The 23,606-nt window shown below is 40.8% G+C and overlaps 1 protein-coding gene across 2 annotated transcripts in view; it reads right to left on the bottom strand.

Moving 5' to 3' along the window:
* Positions 1-23,362, bottom strand: part of LOC146990692 (FERM and PDZ domain-containing protein 4-like) — a 54,818-nt gene extending 31,456 nt beyond the window's left edge. Inside the window, exon 1 of one of the 2 annotated variants that reach the window (XM_085797341.1) lies at positions 23,170-23,362. In XM_085797341.1, coding sequence (XP_085653467.1) covers positions 23,170-23,219 — 50 coding nt within the window. In that variant the 5' untranslated portion in view covers positions 23,220-23,362. Of the gene's footprint in view, positions 1-7,830; positions 8,117-23,169 lie in introns of those variants that run through there. The other variant, XM_085797349.1, reaches the window with a different exon arrangement.
* Between the last annotated feature and the right edge of the window lie 244 nt (positions 23,363-23,606).

Here is a 23,606-nt window from a genome sequence, read left to right as displayed (position 1 = left end):
GTCTCATAAATAGGTTGAGTGAGTTTTTGATTTAGTGCTTTCTTCCTCACAGTGTCTACACTCCTTATTTGTTGCATTTACACATGAAAGTGAAGTAAATAAGCAGCTGAGTTGTAAGTTTCACACACTTTAAGTGATCTCAACCTTACTACAATCTGACGACCGGGAGGTTTGAGCTGATGTTTGACTTTTCAATTCACTATAATTGAATTAGTCAATTCATTACAGGCCAATTATGGGAAGTAATAACCATGATAAATCAGTGGAGGACTAGGTTCAGGACTCTTGACCTTCATGTTTGCACACACACATCAGGCCTCAGCATCTCTGCCAGAGGAGATGTGTTAGTTAAGTGTTTACAGGCAGGAGTAGTGTACTGTATACTGTATGCACTGTAGGTTTACAGTGCATTTGGCACGTTTGACAGTGTGGCTCTGTGAATACACAGTGGCACTTAAGTATTATGTGATAGTATTTGGAGCAGAACTAATGGCTGCACTATCCTATTTAGCTAACAGATGTACAGTGTATTCAGAGAGTATTCAAACCAGGGAAGTGGTAAGAGATGTGACCGAGAACCTGATGGTCAGTATGGCTGAGCTCCAGAGATCCTGTGTGGAAACAGGGACACTACAACACTCCACCAATCTGTAAATGAATACTAATGAATTTAGACAGTGAGAAAAAATATTCTCTGGGCTGAGAAAACCAAGACTGAACTGTTTGGTACAATTTCTAACTGTCATGTCTGGAGGTAACCAGGCATCAATCATCACCTACTCAATACCTTTCCCCATGGGGAACATGGTGGTCACACGGGATGGCTACTCAGGGATAAGGACAGGCTGAAACCAAAATATACAAATATAAATATACAGACATCCTCAGAGAAAACTAGACAGATGCACACAATCATTTCAAAGTCGATTTAGTCTGTTTCACTATTGCAACTGCTAGCTGATAAGACACCATCTCATCGGTACAAATACAAAATACAACAAACTTCTGAAAGTGAATAAAATGACTCAGAACAAATTTTTTCTGTCATGTTTGATTCATTTGTTCCACAGCGCTGCCTCCTTCCCTGCTGCAGACCTCACCCAGAACACCAGTGTGTATGTGTGTGTGAGAAAGAGAATATAAAATGTAAGATGTATGAGATATTTTTATCTTCCCGTCCGTCCTGCAACCACAGAATTGCTTAGTGCATGTAGTAAAAGTGAGTCGACGTGATCAATTATTGAGTATGCACTTGGTAAAAGGCATGTACAGTACGACTGTTTGTGAGTCTTCCTCATTCACCGATCACTCTCACTCCACGTGACATTTCTATGTACTTTAGTGATCAGTTAAAAATACACAGCCTTGGCAGTGAGGTTACTTGTTGTATAAGAACACAGGTGTTTTATGTGAACACTTTAACCATGTTACTGAATGCATCCAAGAGCGTTTATCTAAAAAGGGAAGAACAGCAGCTGTAAGGGTAAATGGTACGGAAAGTGGGGGGGCAAAGGTGCAGTACATTGAGTACATTGTAAACTATCAGAGTCTGCACTGAAAAACTGTTTTTCTGTCCGAACTGCAGCAGGAATCTGAGCCTTTCTCAGGGACTTATTGTGTTGATATTCCTACACAGTTTCAGCCTGAGCTCACTGAACTCACACAGTACCAAACAATCTTATGATCTAAATTGAATGTCTACATACACACTGAAAAAAAGGTACAGTGTGTGATAAAACTGACATGTAATCAGCATTTCTACAGAGTGGTATTAAATCATTTTTACAGTACACTTATCTGCTTTCCCTCTGACAGAACAGGACTGCACACTTTAAGTGAGGCAAGGCCCAGGGGATAATTAGCTTAGCTTAGCATGAAGACTGGAAACAGGAAGACAGCAAGGCCATCTTTCAAAAAACAATATATATCTCCTTTATTTAATCAATACAAACTCTGGGGTGTTTCTGCTGATTGCCTAGCAACCTCACGTTGACTTCAGTGTTGCTGTCTTTGTTGCATGAAAGCCAAAGGAAACAAATGAGGGGGCAAAACATGAATTTCATGCAAAATTGTCAGAATTTGACTTTTCACATCTAAAATACTTGTGAATTTATAATAAACTGCTTGAGTGTTCATGCCCCACACACTGTGCTGTTTGCAACTGAGACACTCACTTTAAAAGAAAAGCTAATATAAAATGCCTCAGTAATTGTTGGGACAGTAGAAAGCTGCAATAAGTGGTTTTGGTGTGGATTCTCTAAGTCTTTGAACTCTGCTAAAGGGATGAACACAATTCTTACTAAAGATATTCCTTCATTTTGTCTTTTAAAGACGGTGCCATGCTTCTCTGAATTTTTAAATTATCCTCAGCTGAACTGTCATGTGGTCACTGCCTGTGTTCTGACTCATTTATTCAGCTTTTCCGTTTAATTTGTCTCTCATCTGTATGATCCCTGGAATAAGTCTAAAAGTCACCCTCTACAAATATTCACTTAAGACACCTAATGTTACGGCCTTATGCTAACTCATCATGAAGTCTACAGTAGAGTAGGAATAAAGTCAAACTTCAGAGAGGAGTGAATCATCTTGGGATGCAGGCGTGGTTTCAGTGCCTTTGTTCTCTGGGTTTCTTACAGAGGTTCAACCTAAGGCCAAACACCATTACATGGCTTCTTATGAAGGGCATTAGGGAAAATAGAGGGCTGTCTCTGCACATAGAAATGACTTGAATTGAACCTCCACGGTCATAGTACCGTTACAACACAGCGGTTATGCAGTTATCCAGTTATGAAGCAAAAGCCAATGCACCTGTGTCATTAAATAATGCAGTTAGCGCTGTTTCCTCCGAACCAAAGGCTTCATGCACAATACATGAGACACAAAAGAGAAACATGTGCCGTATGTCAAATTCTCTTAACATTTACAGAACATGTGACAAACTCCTGTGGGCAAAGGAGTGCCTCTTTTTGCATCACTGATCAGCTGGTGTATTGTCTATGAATTTCAGTGTGCTCACTGTTTGAGATTCACAGCATAATTGGGAAATGATGCTTGCTCTAAAAGCTATTTTGTTTTTGCAGAGGAGAAATGAAGGAAGGAAGTTTGAATCTGAACAGCAGCAAAGAACAAAATGGGTTTTTGCTTCATTTGCATAATTGATCAAATTTCAGTCTCTCGTCAAAGGGGGATGGAGCATAAAGCACAGAGTTTCAATGTTTGAGTATTATCTGGTGTGAGAGATGACTGGAATAACGGGAAGTTAAATGCGATAATCATAACACAACAGAATATTAGTGTTCACCAGGAAATGAATTTCTGCTGAAAGAGGGACTGATTAAAGTGTTCCATTTCAGAGCTGGGAGATAACAAGTATTTTATTCTGCCAGCCTGATACTGTGGCTACACCTAAAAGAAATAAAGTCATGTTAAAACAAATGTGTAAATGTACAACATTCCCCCCAAAATATCTAATTTCAAGTCAGAAAGCACATCAGTCTCAGTTTGAAAGATCATATCTACAAAGGTGACGATACCTGGTTTAAACTACTGCCAGGGGCAGATTGACAGATAGGTGGATGGATGTGCTGTGTGATTTCATTTCAATATACTGAATGAAACAACCAACAGTGTGCTCACCCTGTCAGCCCCTCCTGCAGTGATCACAGACCAAATCCCTTAGGAGGATTATACTGACTCAAATCAAGAAAATCGTGCAACTTTAAGGGTTACAGGCAGAGTGAGGAAGAGACATGGAGTGAGGGGTGGCTGTCCTGCAGCCTGATGACATTTCCTCTCCTCTCATGACACCGATTTGTTTGTTTTGACCTACACCCAACAGCTACACCCAAAGTGGCCAATAACTGACGTGTGTGGATGCTGTTAAGGTTACATGACAGCACTGATGATCCATTGAGTACTGATACACTAAACATGAAGATACACCAACCAATTGAAAGGCCAAATTAAGGTTCAAACAAAAACAAAAAAGTTCAGTTCAAAAATATAGAAATATGACATGTGTTTACTGAGCTCTGGAGGTGCTGAGAGGTGCGTTTTTTGTTTATTCAACTTCCTGACCTCAGTAAAAGCCGAGTAATAGTGAAGTACTGAAGCTATAACCATTAGGTTCTACACTTGAGGTACGAGGTGATGAAATATGGAAACGACAGCCCACACTCCGAGAAACAACATCCGTATTGGATGATTCAGCACATCCAGATTTAGCAGAATTCAGTGCTGCTGCACAAAGTAGCAGTCAAGGTGATGGATGGGCTTCATAACAACAGTAAGTGTTTGGTCTGGTATCAACCACAACCACAATCTTTCCCGAAACTTAAGTCCTACAGGTTTAAGTTTTGCAGAACACCTCTTCCAACCCTCATTTCCTTGTGCATCTTTTAAAAGGTTGGTCTTAAAGCCCAGATTTGTTGAGTTCAACTGCCTTCAGGACAAGTGTGAAGTGGCTTTCAGGACATTTTAAGTAATGAGGCCCCTGACTTACTCAAAACTGAAAATCACAGACGCAACGACTTGTCAGATGGCTCTTGGTACAATGGAACTTTGCCCTCTGAAGTAGCAGCATGCATTGGCACAAAGCAGAAGGCAATTTGGCAACGTATTACTGTAATCTGATATTCAGAACACAAACAAGCCCTGCTGGCTAGTTTCACTGCCAAATGCCGACACACCAAAGCCAAGTTTTTCACACACTACAAACACAGACACAAGTCCCGCCTTTGTTTTTTGACGCATGGACTGAACCGGATAAGAGAGACTGGGTTAATGTTCCCGAAATAAAGCCAGATGTGCGATGATCAAACTGTCAAGCAGAATAAAAACAACAATCACAAACAGTAAGATCACAACCCTCTCACCTGCCGCAGCCCTTTTATTTCCCATCCTACAATCATTGATTTATTATGAGCATTACAAAGGTGATAAATGATCTGTAACTTCTCATTAAATCAAATTCGGGCTCGTAAGCCATCTGCAAACAGAGGGCTCTGACACTGTGATTATGAAAAGCTCATGGATACACACCGGCCATCTGGGTACCAGCGAAATGCAGTGGACTTGCCAGTGATACAAACACCCTCTTGGTGCCTATTTAGTGTTGCACTATTATTAATTTCCACCATTTTACAGTCTGTTGACAGCGCTGGGAGCCAAATGTGTAAAAGTGAGCGTGATGCACCTTATGACTGGCTGACAAAATTGGAGAGGAGAAGGAGAGGAGGAAGTGGTTCCCAAGGGGTAAAACTCTGGAAGAACTTATGAGAAATAGAGACGATTTATTCAAATTAGAAGTCAAATAAAGACAAAAATGTGATAATATACAACGCACTGCTTCTCTGGCACATTCATCTATATTAATGTGCAACGTTCTTCACTTTATGTTTTTTTTGTAATAAAGTCTGGTAAAAAAAAAAAAAGGCTCAATTTCCCTCCTTACGATTTACAGAAACAGGGACGTTAGCAATGTGCTTTGCATGTATTTAAAAACACACAGGAGCACAACGCCTTAGACAACGTTAGACACAACGTTTAGACAATCAATAACAGTGCTGCAGCCTTGCTTTTTGTTTTGTTTCTTCAGTTATTAAAAAAAGAAACAAAGATTTGCTTCTTTAATTCACAGATTCAAATCTTTATTAAATGTCGTGCTGGGGATGAAATGAAAAGTTCAATATCACTTTGACCCTGACCTTTATTGTCATGGTAATAATAACACAACTCCTATGAGCACATAGAAGCTGGCAGACTGCACTGTCGCTAAAGTAACAATAGGGGATACTAGTGGCAGGGTTTATGCACAAAAATGACTTAGTTCGGGTTAACAAATAGGTTATAATAAACATGTGTGGATCAGTCATGAACACTGATTATTGGTTTCACAAAGAGACAAGCAACGGATGTCTGTGTTTTGTCAATTCACTCATCCATCCATCCATCCATCCATCCATTCACAGATTAGGAGGATGTCACAAAAACTTTCTTTGCACAAATGTTCAAAATGAGTAGTCTGTAGTTTAAGACCTTGATGCTCTGAAATGTCTTTTTATTAAACTATGAACATCAAGAGTCTTGATGTTTTAAAAGCCAAGTTGCAGGTTAGACAGATTGATGACTGAAACAAAGTTTCGTGAATTTTCCCATTCTCAATGTAATCCACCAACGCATGACAGTGTTCACCTACCAGCAACACGTGCAGTATATAATGAATCAAAACACAACAGGATGAGTCTGTGTGAGGCCTCCACAGGACTGTATGGACTCATTAACCTCAAAGACTGTGCAGTGGATACAGACACTCTACCTGCACGATGTGGGGAATAAATAACTCTGCTCCTGAAGACATGTCACAGTTTGTACGAGTAGCTTTATTACTGTTTCAAGTATTGAAACAAATATTGTGGAGACTCTCGTCTCATTCTCTTCCTCTGACAGGACTAGAAGCCACTCCAGATGTGCACCTCTGACTCTGTATCTATATGTGTGTAGATTTAAAAGATTTGTCATGAGCCATGTTTAGCGGGCTTAGTGCTGTGACCACACATGAGTCAAGGATCATGGAAACATGTATTTATGTACATGTGTATCATGCGGTCTGTGTGTGTGTGTGTGTGTGTGGTATGGAAACACAGTGAATGGGGATTGTTGTGTGCTGAGCTCCTCATTAAAACAGCAGCTCAGACTTCATCTCTGTCTTAAGACTTCTTAGTATTTCTTTACATTTCAGATCTCAGGCTACTTGATTTGATATATAAAACTGTTATATGGGGTCATTTACTAATTAAAATAGTCTGTTATAATATATTTACCTTTAGGGAAAACATTTAGACTAACTAACTGCTCATCTTTTAATTTGTCAATGATACTTGCATGCTCACATGCCAATTCACCCTGCTGTCAGTAAAACTAAATGATTAAGCTGCAGGGCTTTTCACTGTCTAATTAGGTCTGAGTCCTGTCCCATGAGCTGCTCTGTGACCCAACTAAGTGGGCGTGGTTGTGTGTTACAGGGGACTTAATAGGGTTTAAACCAAATTGTCTTTTTAAATATTTAATAGTCTTGAAACAGTTCCTGTGCTCTCCACAGGAGCCCATCCTTTTCAGTAACCACTGTCTGTCCTCTCTTGTTTCCTTATCTTTGTCTTAATCCCCCTCCACTATCTGGTTGCTCCTTGAACTCTCAGACTCAATTCCACCTTTCATTTCCCACATTCTCTGAGCCTCTGCTGTTGTTGTACGGATCCAGCAACACAGACTTTATAGATCCTGCCATGGAGACTTCTCAGTTACTCAACCACTGCAAAAGAAAAAAGCCACAACCAAGCCTCTGCTGCACAGACACAATCCATCAATAACAAGCCTTCACACACAGCCGCCAATTAATGCCTCTGACATTAAGGCAGCACAGGTCACATACAAATCTGTTCTGTGCATGATACACATCAGAATCAGCTCTATCTTGTTTTTCTTTCACTGTTTCAAATACCAAGGTTTAACTTTGTGAATGAAACAAGTGAAAGCTGTGAACAAGTCAGTACAGGTTTCATCCAACTGCTATTCCAACTCTAAACTTGAACATGAGACATGACTATTAAACCCTGAAAGGATGCTCAATGCAATTTATGCTGCTGAAATAAATTCATCTTGGACATTTGTCTTCACATAAATGATATGCAATGAATCACACATCCAGGTGTATGGCGCAGGTGGTACAGGAGTCATTTCCATTTACTACATTTACTTCTTGAAGATGTTTTGTCACAATAAGAAAGAAAAGACTTATAGGAGGTTTAAAACTCAACACACACACACACTCACCCTGACAGCTTTGGCATCTTGGAGAAACCAAACATGTCCATGTGGTCCTGCTACCAAGCGCTATGTCCCAAAGCTCAGGTCCTCCACATCAGCATTCTAATCCACATCCAAAATCCCTTCACACCGCAAAACTCACACATCCAGTTTCAACCCGGATCCATATCAAGAGTCAACAAAAGCCTGTCCAACACAGAACGCAGAATGTTTCTTTTGCAGTTTTGGAAATTTCAGTCAAACGGCAGCAAGTATCATCCTTGTTGAATGTCCCGTCCAGTACAGACTGTTCAATTCCCTGTCTTTCCAGAATATTGCGTTCCTAAGTGATGATGGAGGGAGAGAGTATCACCTCCCACCTCTGTGCTGTGTCTGGGACCAGTCAGCCCTTTCTACTGCTCTCCATACGGGCTGCAACAAGACCTCTGTGTGTGCTCTCCATCTCAGCGCATGGAGAAGTGCAGTGATCCTCACCGCGGTGAGCAGGGGAGAAGAGAAGAGGAGGGAGGGGGAGGGAGAGAGAGAATGGGAGAGGGATGGGATAGAGAGGGAGGGAGGGGGGAGGGACAGAGCGAATGGATGACGGATGCTCTCTGGCTCTATAGCTTTGCCCTCTGTTCATCAGGGCTGCAAGTCTCTTTGCAGGGCAGAGAGGAGGACTGAGGGAGGATGCAGAGCAATGAGGGCTACGAGAGGGAGAAATCAAGATGAAAGATGGAGGAGGGACAAATAGGGAGAGTAAAAGTGCTTTGGTTGTACAGAGAAAGCAACTGAGAGACACAGAGAAGGAGGGGGAGAAGAGAGCGGTGATGGGGAGAGAAAAGCTGACTCTGCAGAATGGGAAGCTGATGGGAGCAAGACCCCGTCTCTCTGGTTTTTCCTCTCCCCTTGTGAGCATGTACGTCTGACCACTGATGGCTTCCTTTACTGACTCAGAAGGAACATTTACATTTTTTTTGCATCATTTTTTAAGGCTGATCATGGGACTGCCTCTCCTCCCAACAATGGAAGAAATAAACAAGATGAACTCCACAGACTTGTGGAGAAAGAACATTCAAGGACTCTTTTTTTTTTCACCCCTTGTCATCAAACCTTAACAACAAGTCACAGTCTTGTGTGTGTGCACAGATGGTTCAGCCACGGCAAGATGGTGCCCCCGCTGGCCTGGTGCCACAAGAGGCCAAGGATGAACCATAAATGAACCTCAGTGGAGTTTGATCAACTTTAACTGAATGCAGAACAGCAGGAAGAATGTTTAGTGTCCCATGTAGGGCCGATCAACTTAACTGAGCGTGCAATGAAAGGGCATTTTTCAGTTCCCTTAAGAATGAAAGTATATTTTTTCTCACTCTCTTACTTCAGGCCTATAACAGACAAGACCACAAGAATCTCTGACCCCCAATGTCCCCAGTATTAACATACAGTCTTAAAGGACAACAATTCTGCATTTCTTTTAAATCTGTTTGACAGGAAACATGATGTCAAATGGCACATGAAATGAGAGAAATGGAGACAAATATCCCCACGATGAAAGCAACACGACTGAGGAATTCATCAAGATTATTCTGATGGTTTAGGACAGTCTAATCACTATTTATGAGCAAGAGCATTTCTCCTGGGACTGACGGAACTGCATACTTGATCACATTAAAAGTTTGAGGCTTCAGTGACTTTAGTGAAAAAGTTTTCAGCAGTATTACACAGACTGTTGATAGAGCAACTAAATGATATAAAGTGGCATTTCTAATAATTGTACAAGGGCATCTACTGTCAAGAAAACATACTATTGTTTCACAGATTTCTACAACTCCTAAAAGCTCTGGCTTATATTAAGTCCAGTTGTGTAACAGTCAATGCAAGAAGCTGTAAGAAGCAGCTTCATCCTTTGATGTCTTGTTGTCCCAGTTTGTCTGCTCTTGGTAGGAATTGTTGGCTCTTTCTAAATAACACTATAAAGAAAAGGTCTAGACCTCCTCTGTTTGAAAACTGCCTTGAGATAACTTCTGCTGTAACTTGACATGACTTATTGTTTGTCCACAGGGTTTGATTTGCCAATTACATAACTTTCTCAGCATGGACACATCAGAGAGGAAGACTTTTTTAAATCAGTCTCATTCAACAGTGCTTATAGAGAATTATAAGGCTCTCTAACAACAAGATTACAGATATGGCCACATTAATTGCTCTTTGAGGAGATGCACCATGGCGCCTTGGGCTAAGTGCTAATGTCAGCATGCTAACATACTCATAACGATGACGTCTTGCTGATATTTAGGTGTTATGTTTATGCCCTGCTCACCATCTTAGTTTCATCATGTGTGTTCTCTCTTTTGCTTTGAGTGCAAAGCAGCAATGGCCAAAAAAACAATTTTGCAGCTTTGATGAAAAGACTCTTTGATGACCCTCGTCCTCCCTCAGGCTTCACACACACACACAAACACGCACATGCATCCACACACATCAAACGTACGTTTGTGGGCAGCAGGATATAAAAGGCCTTGCTCCCCTCTTATAATTTCATACTGGTCTGGTCAAAAACCTATCTCGGGATGAGAAGAAGACAAATGGATAAAGCCCTTTTATCTGTTAGTAGATTCAATTTCCTGTCACAATTTATTACAGATAAAAGCTATTTTGGGATATCTTGTGTTGTGCATTACTGAAAGCTTTTGGATAATAGTTTTCAGGAATCAATTCTGATGCAAGCTTTGAAATGATTTGGCTTTTGTGGTGAATAAACGCAGACTGTGTCTTCTATTGGTGATTTTAAATGGGATGAGTGCTTGTCTATACTGTTATGTTGGGTCAGCAGGAGAAACAAGACAAAATAGCTGGAAATAATAGGTCAACTTTGTAGCACGTCAGTTTATCTGCACAGCTCAGTCTTCAAATGTCGTTTTCCTCCATCAATAGATTTGACATGACACATTGACAGACCATAGAGCAACAAACATAGATGGAAGCAGGCAAAATAATAGCGCTGCACAATTAAAGGGCTGCATGTGTTTTTAAAAACATGACCGTGAGCAGACATTTGTTGAGTTTTCTTGTGCCTCTTGTGCGGTGTGTTCAATTGTAATTCGAAATGTAGAAAATCAGTACAGTATTTCGACTTAGATAATAGAAATAGAATAGATAGATAATAGAAATAAAGCCTCTGAACACGGCAAATAATTGTTGTTGAAATGTGTTCGATAAAATGAGTCCTTACAGAAGCAGCAGACTGCAGGAGTAACTGATTGGATTGGCAGAAGAGAGGGTGCCAAATGATTGGTTCCCGTGAGGGTACGAGAGAGGACTGCCACTTTTAGGCAGAGATTGGGTAACGTGACTGAGGAAGAATTTGCCTAATTTAAAATTGACATGATTATTAAGGGTAGAGGGGATCTATCAGGGTGGAGAGGAGCCAAGAGGTGTGAGGGCTGAGAGTAAGGAATGAATGAAGAGGTGGAGGAGAGAGAAAGAGCTTCTGCCAAGGTCCGCAAATTCCTCTTTTACAGTATGATCATTATTCATTTCATAAAGAGATGTAAGAAAGGACACAGTGTGCTGATTACCCAAGATTCTTTCCACCAACCCTTTTGTTGGTCTTGTATAGCTTTAAGTTCAGACTGCAAGAAAAATCCAATTTATTCCTGATATTACTGATTTTTATTAAGTGTCATCCCTTAAGTAGCAGGAACAAGAGCAATTCAGTTCAGTAAAACTCAGAAAGTGCATCATAAATATGAAGTAAAAATGGGGGGAAAAAAGATGGTTTATTAAACAAGTCTGCATTCTTAACTTTTTGAGTGGGGTGTGAGTGAAGGACGAGCAGGGCCTTTTACTTCTCAGCCTGTAATTTACTTCTGCACTTCACTGATTCCACCTCCAGTCACTTGAGCACCCATTCAACCCCCAGATCTCCCAGTCTGAAGAGTCTCCCATCTCAGAGGGAAACACACAATGAAACTCTTCCTCCACAACAACACACAAGCAAGAGAGTCATCCAAAATACTGTTATTTATACAACTTCTGCTCATCATGCTCTTAAAATAATTTCTTGGTTCCGATGCCTTCAGTGACTTCAGCTGAGTCAAACCGGAGTCATCAGTCTGATTATTTCAAACGTCCAAAACAATTTGATACTCAACTGATATGACCTATACAAGGCTGAGGATGAAGTATGATATTATAAAACAGTGCACCGAGAACCATCATCATCTTCCTGTCAACGGATAATAGCAGCTGATCCTAGTCACAGGCGGAGGGGAAAGGTGTGTTTGGCAGTGCAGGCCCAGCAGACAGACAACAGATGACGCCTCAGACTGTCACGTTCTGATAGATAGAAAGGACTGTGACCGGCTGTGGTCAACAAAAAACAGACAGCAACCAACCAAAAACACTGAGCTCTGCAATTACAAATGACTGTAATTGTGAAACAACAGTTAGCACCAAGGCAAACCTGATCACTGCTCTCAAGTTTATTTTAATTAGGGAAATGCAATTGTTAAATGCATGCATGAATGAAAGGAAGCAGAACAGGCAGTAAATATCAGGTGGGATGAAGCCTAATGACTTCATCCCAGCTGTGCTCATCAGCTGTAATAGTAATGCTCCAAATGATTTATTATGATGGTTTGAACTATCAGAGACTGTGTGTGTAACTCACCATGACTTTCACTGTGTATCTCAATATAAGTGACAGAGAGTACTGTTTTCAACTTGTCAGTCTGCCAGTTATTTCTCCACATGCCATCTGGCCAATCTTTCTTTTCATCTCTTTTTTTGGTTCGTTTATAGTTTAAGGGTTTGTCAGAATCTTAAAAACATTCAAATGTTTTCTACTCTAAGAAGTAATAACCCGTATGGTCCATGAAGGTGTTAAGCACCTGATGGACAGGACAGTGGGACCTCTCTCTTATCTCTCAAGGCTGTTGTCTGATCTCCTCACTTGGCTGATTTAAAACAGTGATGCTTATTACAGTGAGGACAGATAGGAGCGTCACTGGCACCTCACTGCTGGTTTGTGTTCTATAGAGATAAGAGGAGACGAGGCAGGCTGCCGGCCTCTGTCCACTACTGAATAACAATATAGCCCAAGGTCACCGTTAGAGCGTGCACGACTGTGTGAATGTGTGTGTGTGAGAGAGAGGGGGGGGACTGAGAAAGACAAAGTATGTGCCCTGCATTATTACACACCACATTGGCATTCAAGGCTCCTTCACCTTGTGGTCTGTGATGTTTGACACACATACTGAGTCAATCATTAACCTGCGTTTTTGTGTGTGTGTGTGTGTGTGTGTCTATATCGAACCATCTTTTCTGTCTCCTTTAAAAAAGCACGATGTAGCCCGTCCAACAAAATCACCATCACCCTGAAATGAGATTTTCACTAGAGACTATAGCGTCAAGAACAATAAAGTCCCACAGTTAAAATGTTGTGCTGAAGCTGATCAATCATACTATAAAGAATTCTGGCTGATCAGCTGATGGCAGATAATGAAATAATAAAGCTTTGTTTCTTTATTCAGCCAGAAGAATGTAGACATTGATGACTTTGACATTCCCTTGAGTCTCTGAGTGCAAGTGTTAATACATAAATCACTGTCACCTTTGCAGCAGTCACTTCCATCTCACTGGCTGCTCTGCACTCTGCAGACCACTGACCAATGTGCACAGAGCTGCACTACAAAATATGGTCATCTGCCCTCTATTTGCTTTGTAAATTACAACCGCTGGCAACACTTTGTTTTCAATTCGAGAGTGACATCTTCATACTGTCATGAGAGTCTGAGAAGGTCAGAGTGGATGTGTGTGCAAAACACGTGAGAGACCTACGCTGACGTCCTGCATGGCTTTAGGTTCAGTTGATAAAAAACACTGTTAGTCGCAAGGAAAGATCACGGTTTTGGTTATTTATGCTCAAGTGGGAACTGGAAGAAAAATAATAAAATGCATTCAACACACAGCTGCAATCTGTGTTGCAGATTCGATTAGATATGAAATAAACACAATTATCGCACAAAATATGATCCATCGGTGCGGTTTAAACCATTCAAATTGTACATAGCCTATCATTTAAAATGAGCTGAAATGAACATCATAAGACTCATAACTCATAATACTCATGAGGGCCAATCTCAATTTGAACTCTCACTTTTCATAAATACTTACAACATCAATCCTACAACTTACTTGAATTAACTTTACTTAATTTTGAATGCAAGTCTTAAATAAGTGATTGAAATGATCCTAATAGTTCTTTAACTCTGCAGACAGAATGCAGGTTTCAAGAGGTTTTATGAAGCAGAGAAATAATTTATTGATATGACACTTCTTTTCTAATTAATATTGAAGTGTTTATAAATGTCACTCTCTTTATATTTAGGTAATTATTATCATTATTTCTATTTACGCAGTGATATCTTCATTCAAATAGTCAGGCCATGTGAATACCTGATGACTGGATAACATCCACTCTCTGCAGCCCAATCCATCATCATAGAGTAATTTGATACGCTGTCAAGTTTATGCAACAACACGATGATAAATGAACACAATAAGAGTGCAAATCAGTCATTTAACATTGTCACTACACTAAAGACACTTTCCCAGTGTTATTACCCAGCATGCAACAGTGCAGGGCCAGGCGTTCCTGGCCATCTCCCTGTCATTACATGGGGTAAATCCGACGCCTCCCTTGACATGCACACACACACACACATACACCAACTTTATGTGACTCGTCTAAACAATGAGATCATAGAATTTCATTCCGGCGCCCCCTTTAATCCAACTGGCAATCTCGCTCTTTCTCTCCGTTCCTTATGACGCAGGCCTAATCTGACGGGGCAGACAACCCTAAAGCGAGGGAGGGGAGAGGAGAGATGGAGGGATGGGTGTGAGAAAGAGGAGAAATAGACTAGATTGATTCAACAGCAGGGACGAGGGAGCTGGACCTATGGAGAGATGATGAAGGTGTGAGGGGGGAGGGAGACAGAAAGGTCAGGGAGGATAAATGGGAGGAGGGAGAGATGGATACTCGAAAGCGATGGGTTACGAGACGGAGGTGTGATGTGGGAGTTGATGATGGATTGGGGGAGAAGGAGACTGAAGGATGGAGTGAAAGAAAGAGATGGGAAAAGGACAGACACAGAGAATTAAGAATTACATCACAAGAGGAGACGCGAGAAAGAGAGGAGGAAGAGAAAAGTGTTTCATCTCAAGATTCAGGTCAGACAACAAAGGTGGTACTTTGTGGAGAACAAGTAAAAACAAGATTTCAAGGAGACATACTTCAAGCACAGTTACTTGAATCACTTCTTAACCTTATAAATATATAGGAGCTCTACAAACACACACTGGGCACTGGCTCTAACAGATATAGCAAGATAAATCTCCTTTACTGTGTAACCTCTTATTGCCCATCTTATTACACACATCCACATCATGTTAAACCTGCTCCTCCTGGCCCGTTATGATGCACAAATGCAGCCATTGGTTGAATGTTTATTAGTTGTTAGTTAGTAGTTATAATTGCATATTGTTTAATGTGAAACAAAATATTCTTCCTCTTTAGTTATAAATCTGACTCAAAGCAGCTAAAAATAGAGAAAATGTTTGGCAATGACAAGTTTAGTGTTGACATCAAATATATTTTGATATTTCTGCCCTGTAATGTTTGGCTTCCTCTCAGCCTCACACAGAAAAGTCTGCACTAAGATAGCATCATCAGGATTAATGGCCTGCTTTAATTGGTGTATTTGTTCACTGGTGTTTAAGAAGTCTAGAGTCCAAGGACACGAGAAACAAATTAAAACTAAAATTGCTCCAGCATCAGTATCGCCTGTGTGACCTACTGGTTTGGTCTTCTTTATCAAACACATAGCTAAGTGGTGGCCCAGCAGTTAACATGCACATCATACACTGTAGCAACAACTTCCCTGCATCGATTCCATCATAGACTTGTGTTGCATTTTATTATCTGCCCCTTTCTTTCCTGTCAAGCCTTAACTTTCCAATCTCAAATAAAGGCAGTAGCAATGTCAAATAAATAAACAAGTAAACACATTCTTTGTCTCTGTATAAGACCTGATCCATTTTATCAGACATGGATCAAGTGGGATCAAGCATTTTCAAAAACCTGCAGTTGTCTCTTGCAACACGATGAATACCAACAGGGACGGACAATGTCAAAGCAACATTTCAAAGTGGATTTAGCCCAGCTTGCAGAGTGTGAAACTTTATCTCAAGACAAAGACAAAAACTTGCCGTTTGCCCAGGGAAGACAAAGCAGAGAGAGCAAAAGAAAACACTTGATGCTTTCAATGACTTCTATATCTTCCTTGACATGCAAAACAAACAAACTGCATTAGACATACTGGGTCTACTGCAGAGGAGGTGTCCGCGCTGCTAAACACACTTTGTTCCTCATGTTACTGTCAGTAAAACTTTCCCACAGGCCCATGAGAATCCTGTTTTGATATCAAAATGTTGTCTTATGTTCTTCCAGAGCAGCTGAGTGTTTATCTACCTGGCATACCTGGTATACCTGGCTGCAAACAGACTCTGAAGCATTAAACCTGCTGACTGCCTCCGTCTGGCGTTAAACAAATAATACATTTGGCACAGGCCTGTTTTGTTTCTGCCTCCCTGCTTCTGCTGCTTTCCTCATGCCTCCTACTGTCAGCCTACTAAACGTCCCTCTTCCATAACCAAGCCTGTCGCAGACACTTGGGAGATAAGGAAGAGTGGGAAACGACTGGAGCTATTTGTCACTTCACAGCATAGCAGCAAACAGCCGGCTGCCCCCAGACCCCTTAAGATTTCCAGGGGTCGCTTTCATGCAGATGTGCAGCATCTGTACACAAGCAAAGATACAACATCTACCAAGCAAAGAATCACATTGTCCTCTGGGGCATATGTTCACTCGCTGGTTGCATGGCATGCATATATTCACGTCCTGCCTCGAAAATCAAAATGCAAAGATGGCCAAAATTGATCAAATGCTATTAGCTATTCTTCCAGCCCAGTCTGACATTTAATTACGCACACACACACACTCACTAAGCTTGAATGCTGAGGAGAGGTGTTTTTTTTAGGCTACCAGCAGTATTTCTAAGATGCTGCCAAATACCCTCACACATAAAAACAAGCACGCGAGTATATGTGCAAGACTGTTTCTCTGTTTCAGTAAAAATAAATAAATAAAATATGGAAATCACAAATATGTCATATTTCTTTTTAGCACTTAATAACACATTAGATATCTTTGGCAGAATGATTATCAACTGGAAATGGTAAATATTAAAATATGATCTCAACTTATTTCTGTGTAAAAATAAATATTAAAAAAATAGTTGACTTGTTAAAAGCTGCTGCTCGGTGGACGCAGCGTGATTGCCAGGCTAAGGACTCATAATATGTGACGACAAAGACGCCTGAGGGAGGGGCTCTTGTTTGGGCAACATTCCCAGTGTTGCTGAACATAACTGGGCAGAGCTCCCACTGATGAGAGAGAGAGACAAAAAAAAAGTGGGAATCAGAGCAATGGTGGAAGAGTGGAGGTAATAAATAACAGTTTTCCCCTGGAACAGAAGCTGAGAGGCTGCATTGTCGTATTGTTTGTGTTGCACTTTTAAAGCTGTTTACTTGTGTGTTTGCGTCAGGCTGTTACACTGTGACAACACATGATGTAAACTCTCCACTGGGACCACACTGGAAACTGGTAAACAATAAAATGCAGCAGCATTAAACATGTGGAGGTGGTGATAACCAATGTAAATAGCAGACAGTGAAAAGCCTCCTCACAGTTACTGTGAGGGACTAACTTCAACATATCCTGCAGCTGCTTCACAGTAAAACCTTCACCTTGGCTTCCCATGCTTACTGCACTTTGGTTAAATTTTAGCTGTCCATTGGTGTATAACAAATAAATCAGAGGCACCTGTAAATGTGTTTCAGGCAGGGAACTGATGTGTCTGAGCGGTTTCAAAGTGGATTAGCTATAAGCAGTGCTGAGAGAGATGGGAGTGGATAAGATAACAGTGAAGTGTCTAAAAGTAAGATGAATAGAAGATAAGAAATATTTCAAATTTGCACAAAACCTTTGAGTTTTTCAGACATTGCTTTTGATTCTGTGTCATAAATCAATTCAAAATCAATTCCTGAGTCAATAAAAAAAAAGAGGGCACTGCTTTCAGGCTGCACTGTGATGTGCCCCAAACCATACTCATATCATTAGCCCAGTGACCTGCAATATGAAAGGTTAAGGTCACTGACAAACACAGAGAAGCAGGAAAATTAAGTATACACTTTTTTATTTCGAGTTTAACTGCTCCTAAAAGTAAAACCAACTGAGCTGTTTATGATGACCAGCTGAGCAGGTGTTAAGTATGTACATGCTTGGTTCAAGCATATAAATCATATGACTGGCTCCTGCATTGAGGTGTCCCCATTTAGCATCTGGGCCCAATGAGGGACCATGACATCCCCTTACTTAATGGGTATTGTTAATGTCCATTACATCTATTGCAAAGAGTCAGACCATATGTCTAGATGAGTTAAACAGAGAACTTTTTGCTAAAGCACGCTATGTCATACACAGTACAAGCACAGTGAAAGGGGCAAGTGGTAGTGATATTCAATTTCACTGTGAAGTTCTCAATAAATCATATTTCCTGTTCATGAATACAAATTCTGAGAAGTGAGTGTAAAAGGCCTTAAATAATGTACACTGGTTCCCTGGTGCTGAGTTGATGTGGTGGTGTGAATAGTAATGGTGTCAACAGCATATTTATGATAAATAATAATAAAGCAAAAGCTTCTCATGAAACAGTGCAAACAGGAAAAATATTTCTTATCAGACAATATAATGTAACAAACAAGCACTTGTATCCTGGTTAATCCAGATCTCTTCCATCTGTTCCAGCCATTTGACATGCAAGGAAGCACAGCTCGCAGCATATGCAGCTAAGTGGCATATGGGTTTTAAATCTCACAGTTCCTACAGCAGACATACAGAGATAAGCATCCTGTGATAACCCTACTAAATGTAAAACTTCTTTAACTGGCGGGGCTGCTGCCACATCTGCATTTAGTCATTAAAGGATTGTGGATTTACACATTAGCTCATCTGACATTTATGAAAGATCTCTGACTGTTTGGAAACAGATTTAGCACAGCAAATCCCTACTCTGTGCAACATGCCGTTACATGTCTGATCCACACACACACACACACACGCACACACACACACACACACTCATAACACTAACTCAGACTGTGGACATCATCATGTTTGTGTGATAAATGGTATTCCCAGTGAGATTATCATCCACTGTCTCAATTAGCTCATGAACAAATAACAATGGGATGGAGCAACTCCAAACAAAAACAACCAACTGAGACACAAAGAGAACACAAAACCATCCTGCTGATGTCAACACCTGCCGCACAAAAACAGACACAGGATTCTCAGCAAGAAATGTGGTATCAATGGTTCTACCTAGCTTTTATCCTGAAAGGTTACAATTTTGAATATAATTTATTGCTACTACCTGGTTAGACAATTCTGTAGCTCTTAAGGGACTCAATGACAATACACTTTTGAAATCACAATCCACCTTGATTACAGACACCTGTATAAGGAATCCACAGAGGGAGGGGAAGAAAAAACAAGTGGACAAACCCTGGAATTAACACAATCCTCAAATATATTTAATGAATAATAACAAAAGGAGGTGTGTTTTCACCGCCAATGATATCAAGACTTGAGGCAGCCCTATCACCTGCTCTACATCAGCTGCATCTCAAAACATGACAGAGGCAGAGTAAAAAGAAAACAGTGATCTCTCAGAAGAAACTGAAAAAAAACTAACTTCATTCTTCGAAAAGCTGGGAGACTATATAAGGTCATCACCTATGGCTTTGTGTTTGCAGCATCTCTGGTCTAGTTTCAATAAAACATGGAAATCAACAGGAATAGTGTGCCTTTTCCAGCCAACGAAGGATGAGCTGTTTTCTAGCAGTAGCACCCCATCACTGATGGCACTGACATCCCATCACCGATAACACTCTGATTTGCTGCCCTGTGGTGCACTGAACAGGAAATAAAAATCAATACATATCCCAAAAATATATGTAGCTATAATATTTAAAACATGTTGGTACATTTCCTTCAAAAGAAGTCTGAACTGGAGGAGCCAAGTGGATGATTGTTCCTGTAGAGTTTTTCATTATGCATCCCAAATCATTTCTGATGCCATTCTGTAGCCAACAGGAATTTACATGAATTTCTATCTGAGGGAAGAAGAAGAGGAGCAAGACTAGACTTTGAGCACCTGCCAGCAAACTAATCGGCCTATGACCAATTTGGCCTGAAGGCCCGTCCAGCCTGACCTGACCTGTACAGGCACAAACACCCTGCAGTGCAGCAGTGCAGCAGGGCAGAGGTGGAGCAGCTGCTGATTACACAGAACAGCACTTCCAGTGGACACACAACTTTTCTGCATGTTGTTTGAGAATGATACAACTACCTTTGGCCTCTATCAAAACAGCCAAGGTGTCTTATTCCTACCTGTAGGAAAGCTACAGTGTCCAAAGAGTCCAAACAAAACTACTGTACTCCATCACTTTCAATTCATCTTGAAATTTAAATATAATTTACCGTACCTCAGAATTTAATTTCCCTATATGTACAAGTCCAATGAGAATGAAATTGGGTAAACAACAAAAGATAGGTCGCCCAAGGTGTAGGTCCACTTTTAGAAGTGAAATGAACAAGTCTTCTCATTTGCATTCATTATTTCCAGGCGTTTCATCTTTACATATTCACAGGTCAGAGCCTCAGCCTTCCGTTCATTTTGTCTTGGAGCTATTCCACTGAATATAAACTCCCTAGATTTAACAACGGCATAATCAAGAACAAAAGAAAGTCGATCCCCTGTTGTCATTTCTTGTTTTCTACAGTGCGGGACATGGCTACTGATTTTTGTTGAGCCTTCTGCAGTGCAACCGGACTGAAAAAAGAGCACAGCAGGTTCACTTGATTTTACTTGTCTCACTCTTTCTGCTGCTGACTCAACATTCAAATATTTGGAATATCGGTGGTTTAAAAGCCAAGAACAGCAGGTGGAAAGATTGAAAGAAAATCAGTCCATGCCTGCCTGTCTGTCTATCTGTGTGACTGACACAGCAGAGCCGAGTCTAAATCTGAATCAAATTTCATTTGTCTGCTTTCTGGGCCACATGTTTCCTGGCCAATGACCTCTCACCTCATTGCTGTAATCCTTCGACAATGATGCTGCGATCTGGCGCTTCCTCAATCCCACAGTCCACTGCTGCTGACTGCAGGGGTTTATGTTTAGGTAGAAGGGGAAGAAAAGGAGAGAGTGCAGCAAACTCTCTTTTTTGCTTTTCTTTCCCAAACACTGTAGAAAGTATTTTCCTGAGTCCTACTAATTTATTCCATAGCTGCTGCATGAAACTCTCTACTCCTCGTCTGGGATACACACTGAAAATTAACCATGTGCTTTTCAGAATTAAAGCACCAACAACATCTTACTGTAGGTTAAAGAGACTGTACATGAGTTATCATGTATCTACTGTATGAGACAGCGCTGGGCTGAGCACTGGACGCCCTGCCAGAGAAACTCACGTCAACACCACCCATCATGTTCTCAATGAACCCATCTGAATTAGAGCCTGGATGTTATTTAACGTACATCAACCTTTGCTAACTATTCCCATCGAACCATTACCTTCCCTTTTCTACTTTACTATCAATTTCAACCATATATCTGCTTTTAGCTCACTCTTCATCTCTTTCATCAGTCTTCACACAAGTTCAATATCAACACACGACATTCAGGGATTACAATCAAATCAATATGTTAGTGTGGATTTTGCTTTTAAATCAAATAATAATTTATTTTTTCCACACCTGCTCTAGAATGAGAATTAACCATCCAGCTGTTGAAGGGATGATATTAAAACAATTAAATCCCCTCCTGAGCCTCAGCTACTCAGTGTAGTTAAGTGAAGGCAACTCCTGAACCTAACAGCCTGCAACACACACACACACACACACTGAGGTGGCACATATACCAGTTTATACACACACACAGCTGTGATGTTTAATATGCACAGTGCAGAATGCAATATGCATACAAATATATGTGCAAAATAATTTTATGAGGCTACAACACATGCACAAGCCACACACACATACGCCCAGACTTCCCAGCAGCCAGCTAGCTAAACCCCTTCAATCCATGATGTAATCTCTAAGTGTGTTCAGTAATTACAAGGTCCTGGGTTCCTCTGCTGCTTGGAGCCACCTCAGCCTTATGTAATGGACGACTCACGTGCCGTCAATTCAGTGAGCAAGATTACAATATGGCTCCCATAAAGCCTGCAGCAAGAAGGACGGGCGCAGCATCCATCAGCTTGATTAGTCCAGCTGGGGCCGTAGCCAAGGCATGGTGGAATAAAGAGATAGGACATTTAATGATAACTAGCAACAATGCTAGCAGTCACTCAGTCAATCTGGTAGAATTTGTAGTAATTAAGCCGGTCATCACAGACGGTAGCTGCCTGTCATTTTCAGTTCAATGTGAATGAGAAGCAAAATGGCCTAATTGACCTTTGTGATATCCATCTTTGAAATGGTTAAAAAAAAACACACAGCAGCAAACAGAGGGAAATGTTTTCTACACTTCCAAAGAGCATTACCAGAATTTCCATCTAATGCCACTTATGTACTTAAATTAGCTTGATATTGATCAGCAACGTCATCAAAGTGACACTTACATATGAAACATCAATAATAATGGTCTGTTATGAAACTGACTGGAGCCATTATCCATTATGTATTCTTTGTTTTTCTTTTTTTTTTTAAACTTTAACTTTTTCTTATTGATTTACTTTTGATACTTTGAGAATATACTGTTGCAGTATTTTTTACTTAAATACAGATTTGAATATATAACTTGTGACTGAGTGTTTTCTGTGTGTTATTACCACTTTTACTGAAGTAAACTGCGTGAATACTTTTCCACCAGTGACTCTGATTGTTGTTTGGTCACATTCTTCACTTTTTCCAAAAGACTGATTGAGATTATGTTTACAAGTCTAAATGTAGCTCTGAATAGCCCTTAAAATGCTATTGTTCCACACAGCTTCATCAACAAAGCCCTGTGTAAAGAGCTGTAACATCAGTAAATGTGGAGAGAGGTGCCAGTGGCTGACAATGCATCTTCAACTCAAAGAAATCCAACTTTCCAAAGCGGTCACAACACGTACTCAAGGCAACAACCAGAGAAGAGTAAACAACAACAAGCACCAAGGGACACCAGAACTTACTGGAAAGCGGTTAACATCCCCAGTTCGTCATCATCGTCACATGGCTCCATCCTGTCAGCCGGACAGATGAAGGAGTGAACGGGTGGAGAGAGTGGGATGGACGCCCCGGCCCCACTCGCCACCAAAAAGGCTCAGAGCGTCGGAGAAAGAGCTCCTGTCCCGCTCCCTGAGTCCAACTCCTCCACTAAAAAATCCACTTCCTCTGAATCTCTTTAAAAAAAATCCCCAAACTCAATTTTCTCTGTGTGTATGTGCATATGTGTATATCTGAGTGTGTTCCTGCTTTTTTTTTTTTTTTTCATTCCTAGCTTGGTGCCAAATGTTCCAGCTTAGCACCGCTGTGCAGCACCACTGGTGATGGATTTAGCCGGGGCATCTGGGCCAGCGGGGATAAACTCCATTCACACACACACACACACACACACACACACACACAC

The sequence above is a fragment of the Trachurus japonicus genome, chromosome 2 (assembly GCF_045865225.1).
Source record: "Trachurus japonicus isolate A0001 chromosome 2, Traja_1.0".
Classification (NCBI taxonomy): Eukaryota; Metazoa; Chordata; class Actinopteri; order Carangiformes; family Carangidae; genus Trachurus; species Trachurus japonicus.
The sequence above is the reverse complement of the archived record's forward strand: the minus strand, read 5'-3'. Positions and strand labels throughout refer to the sequence as shown.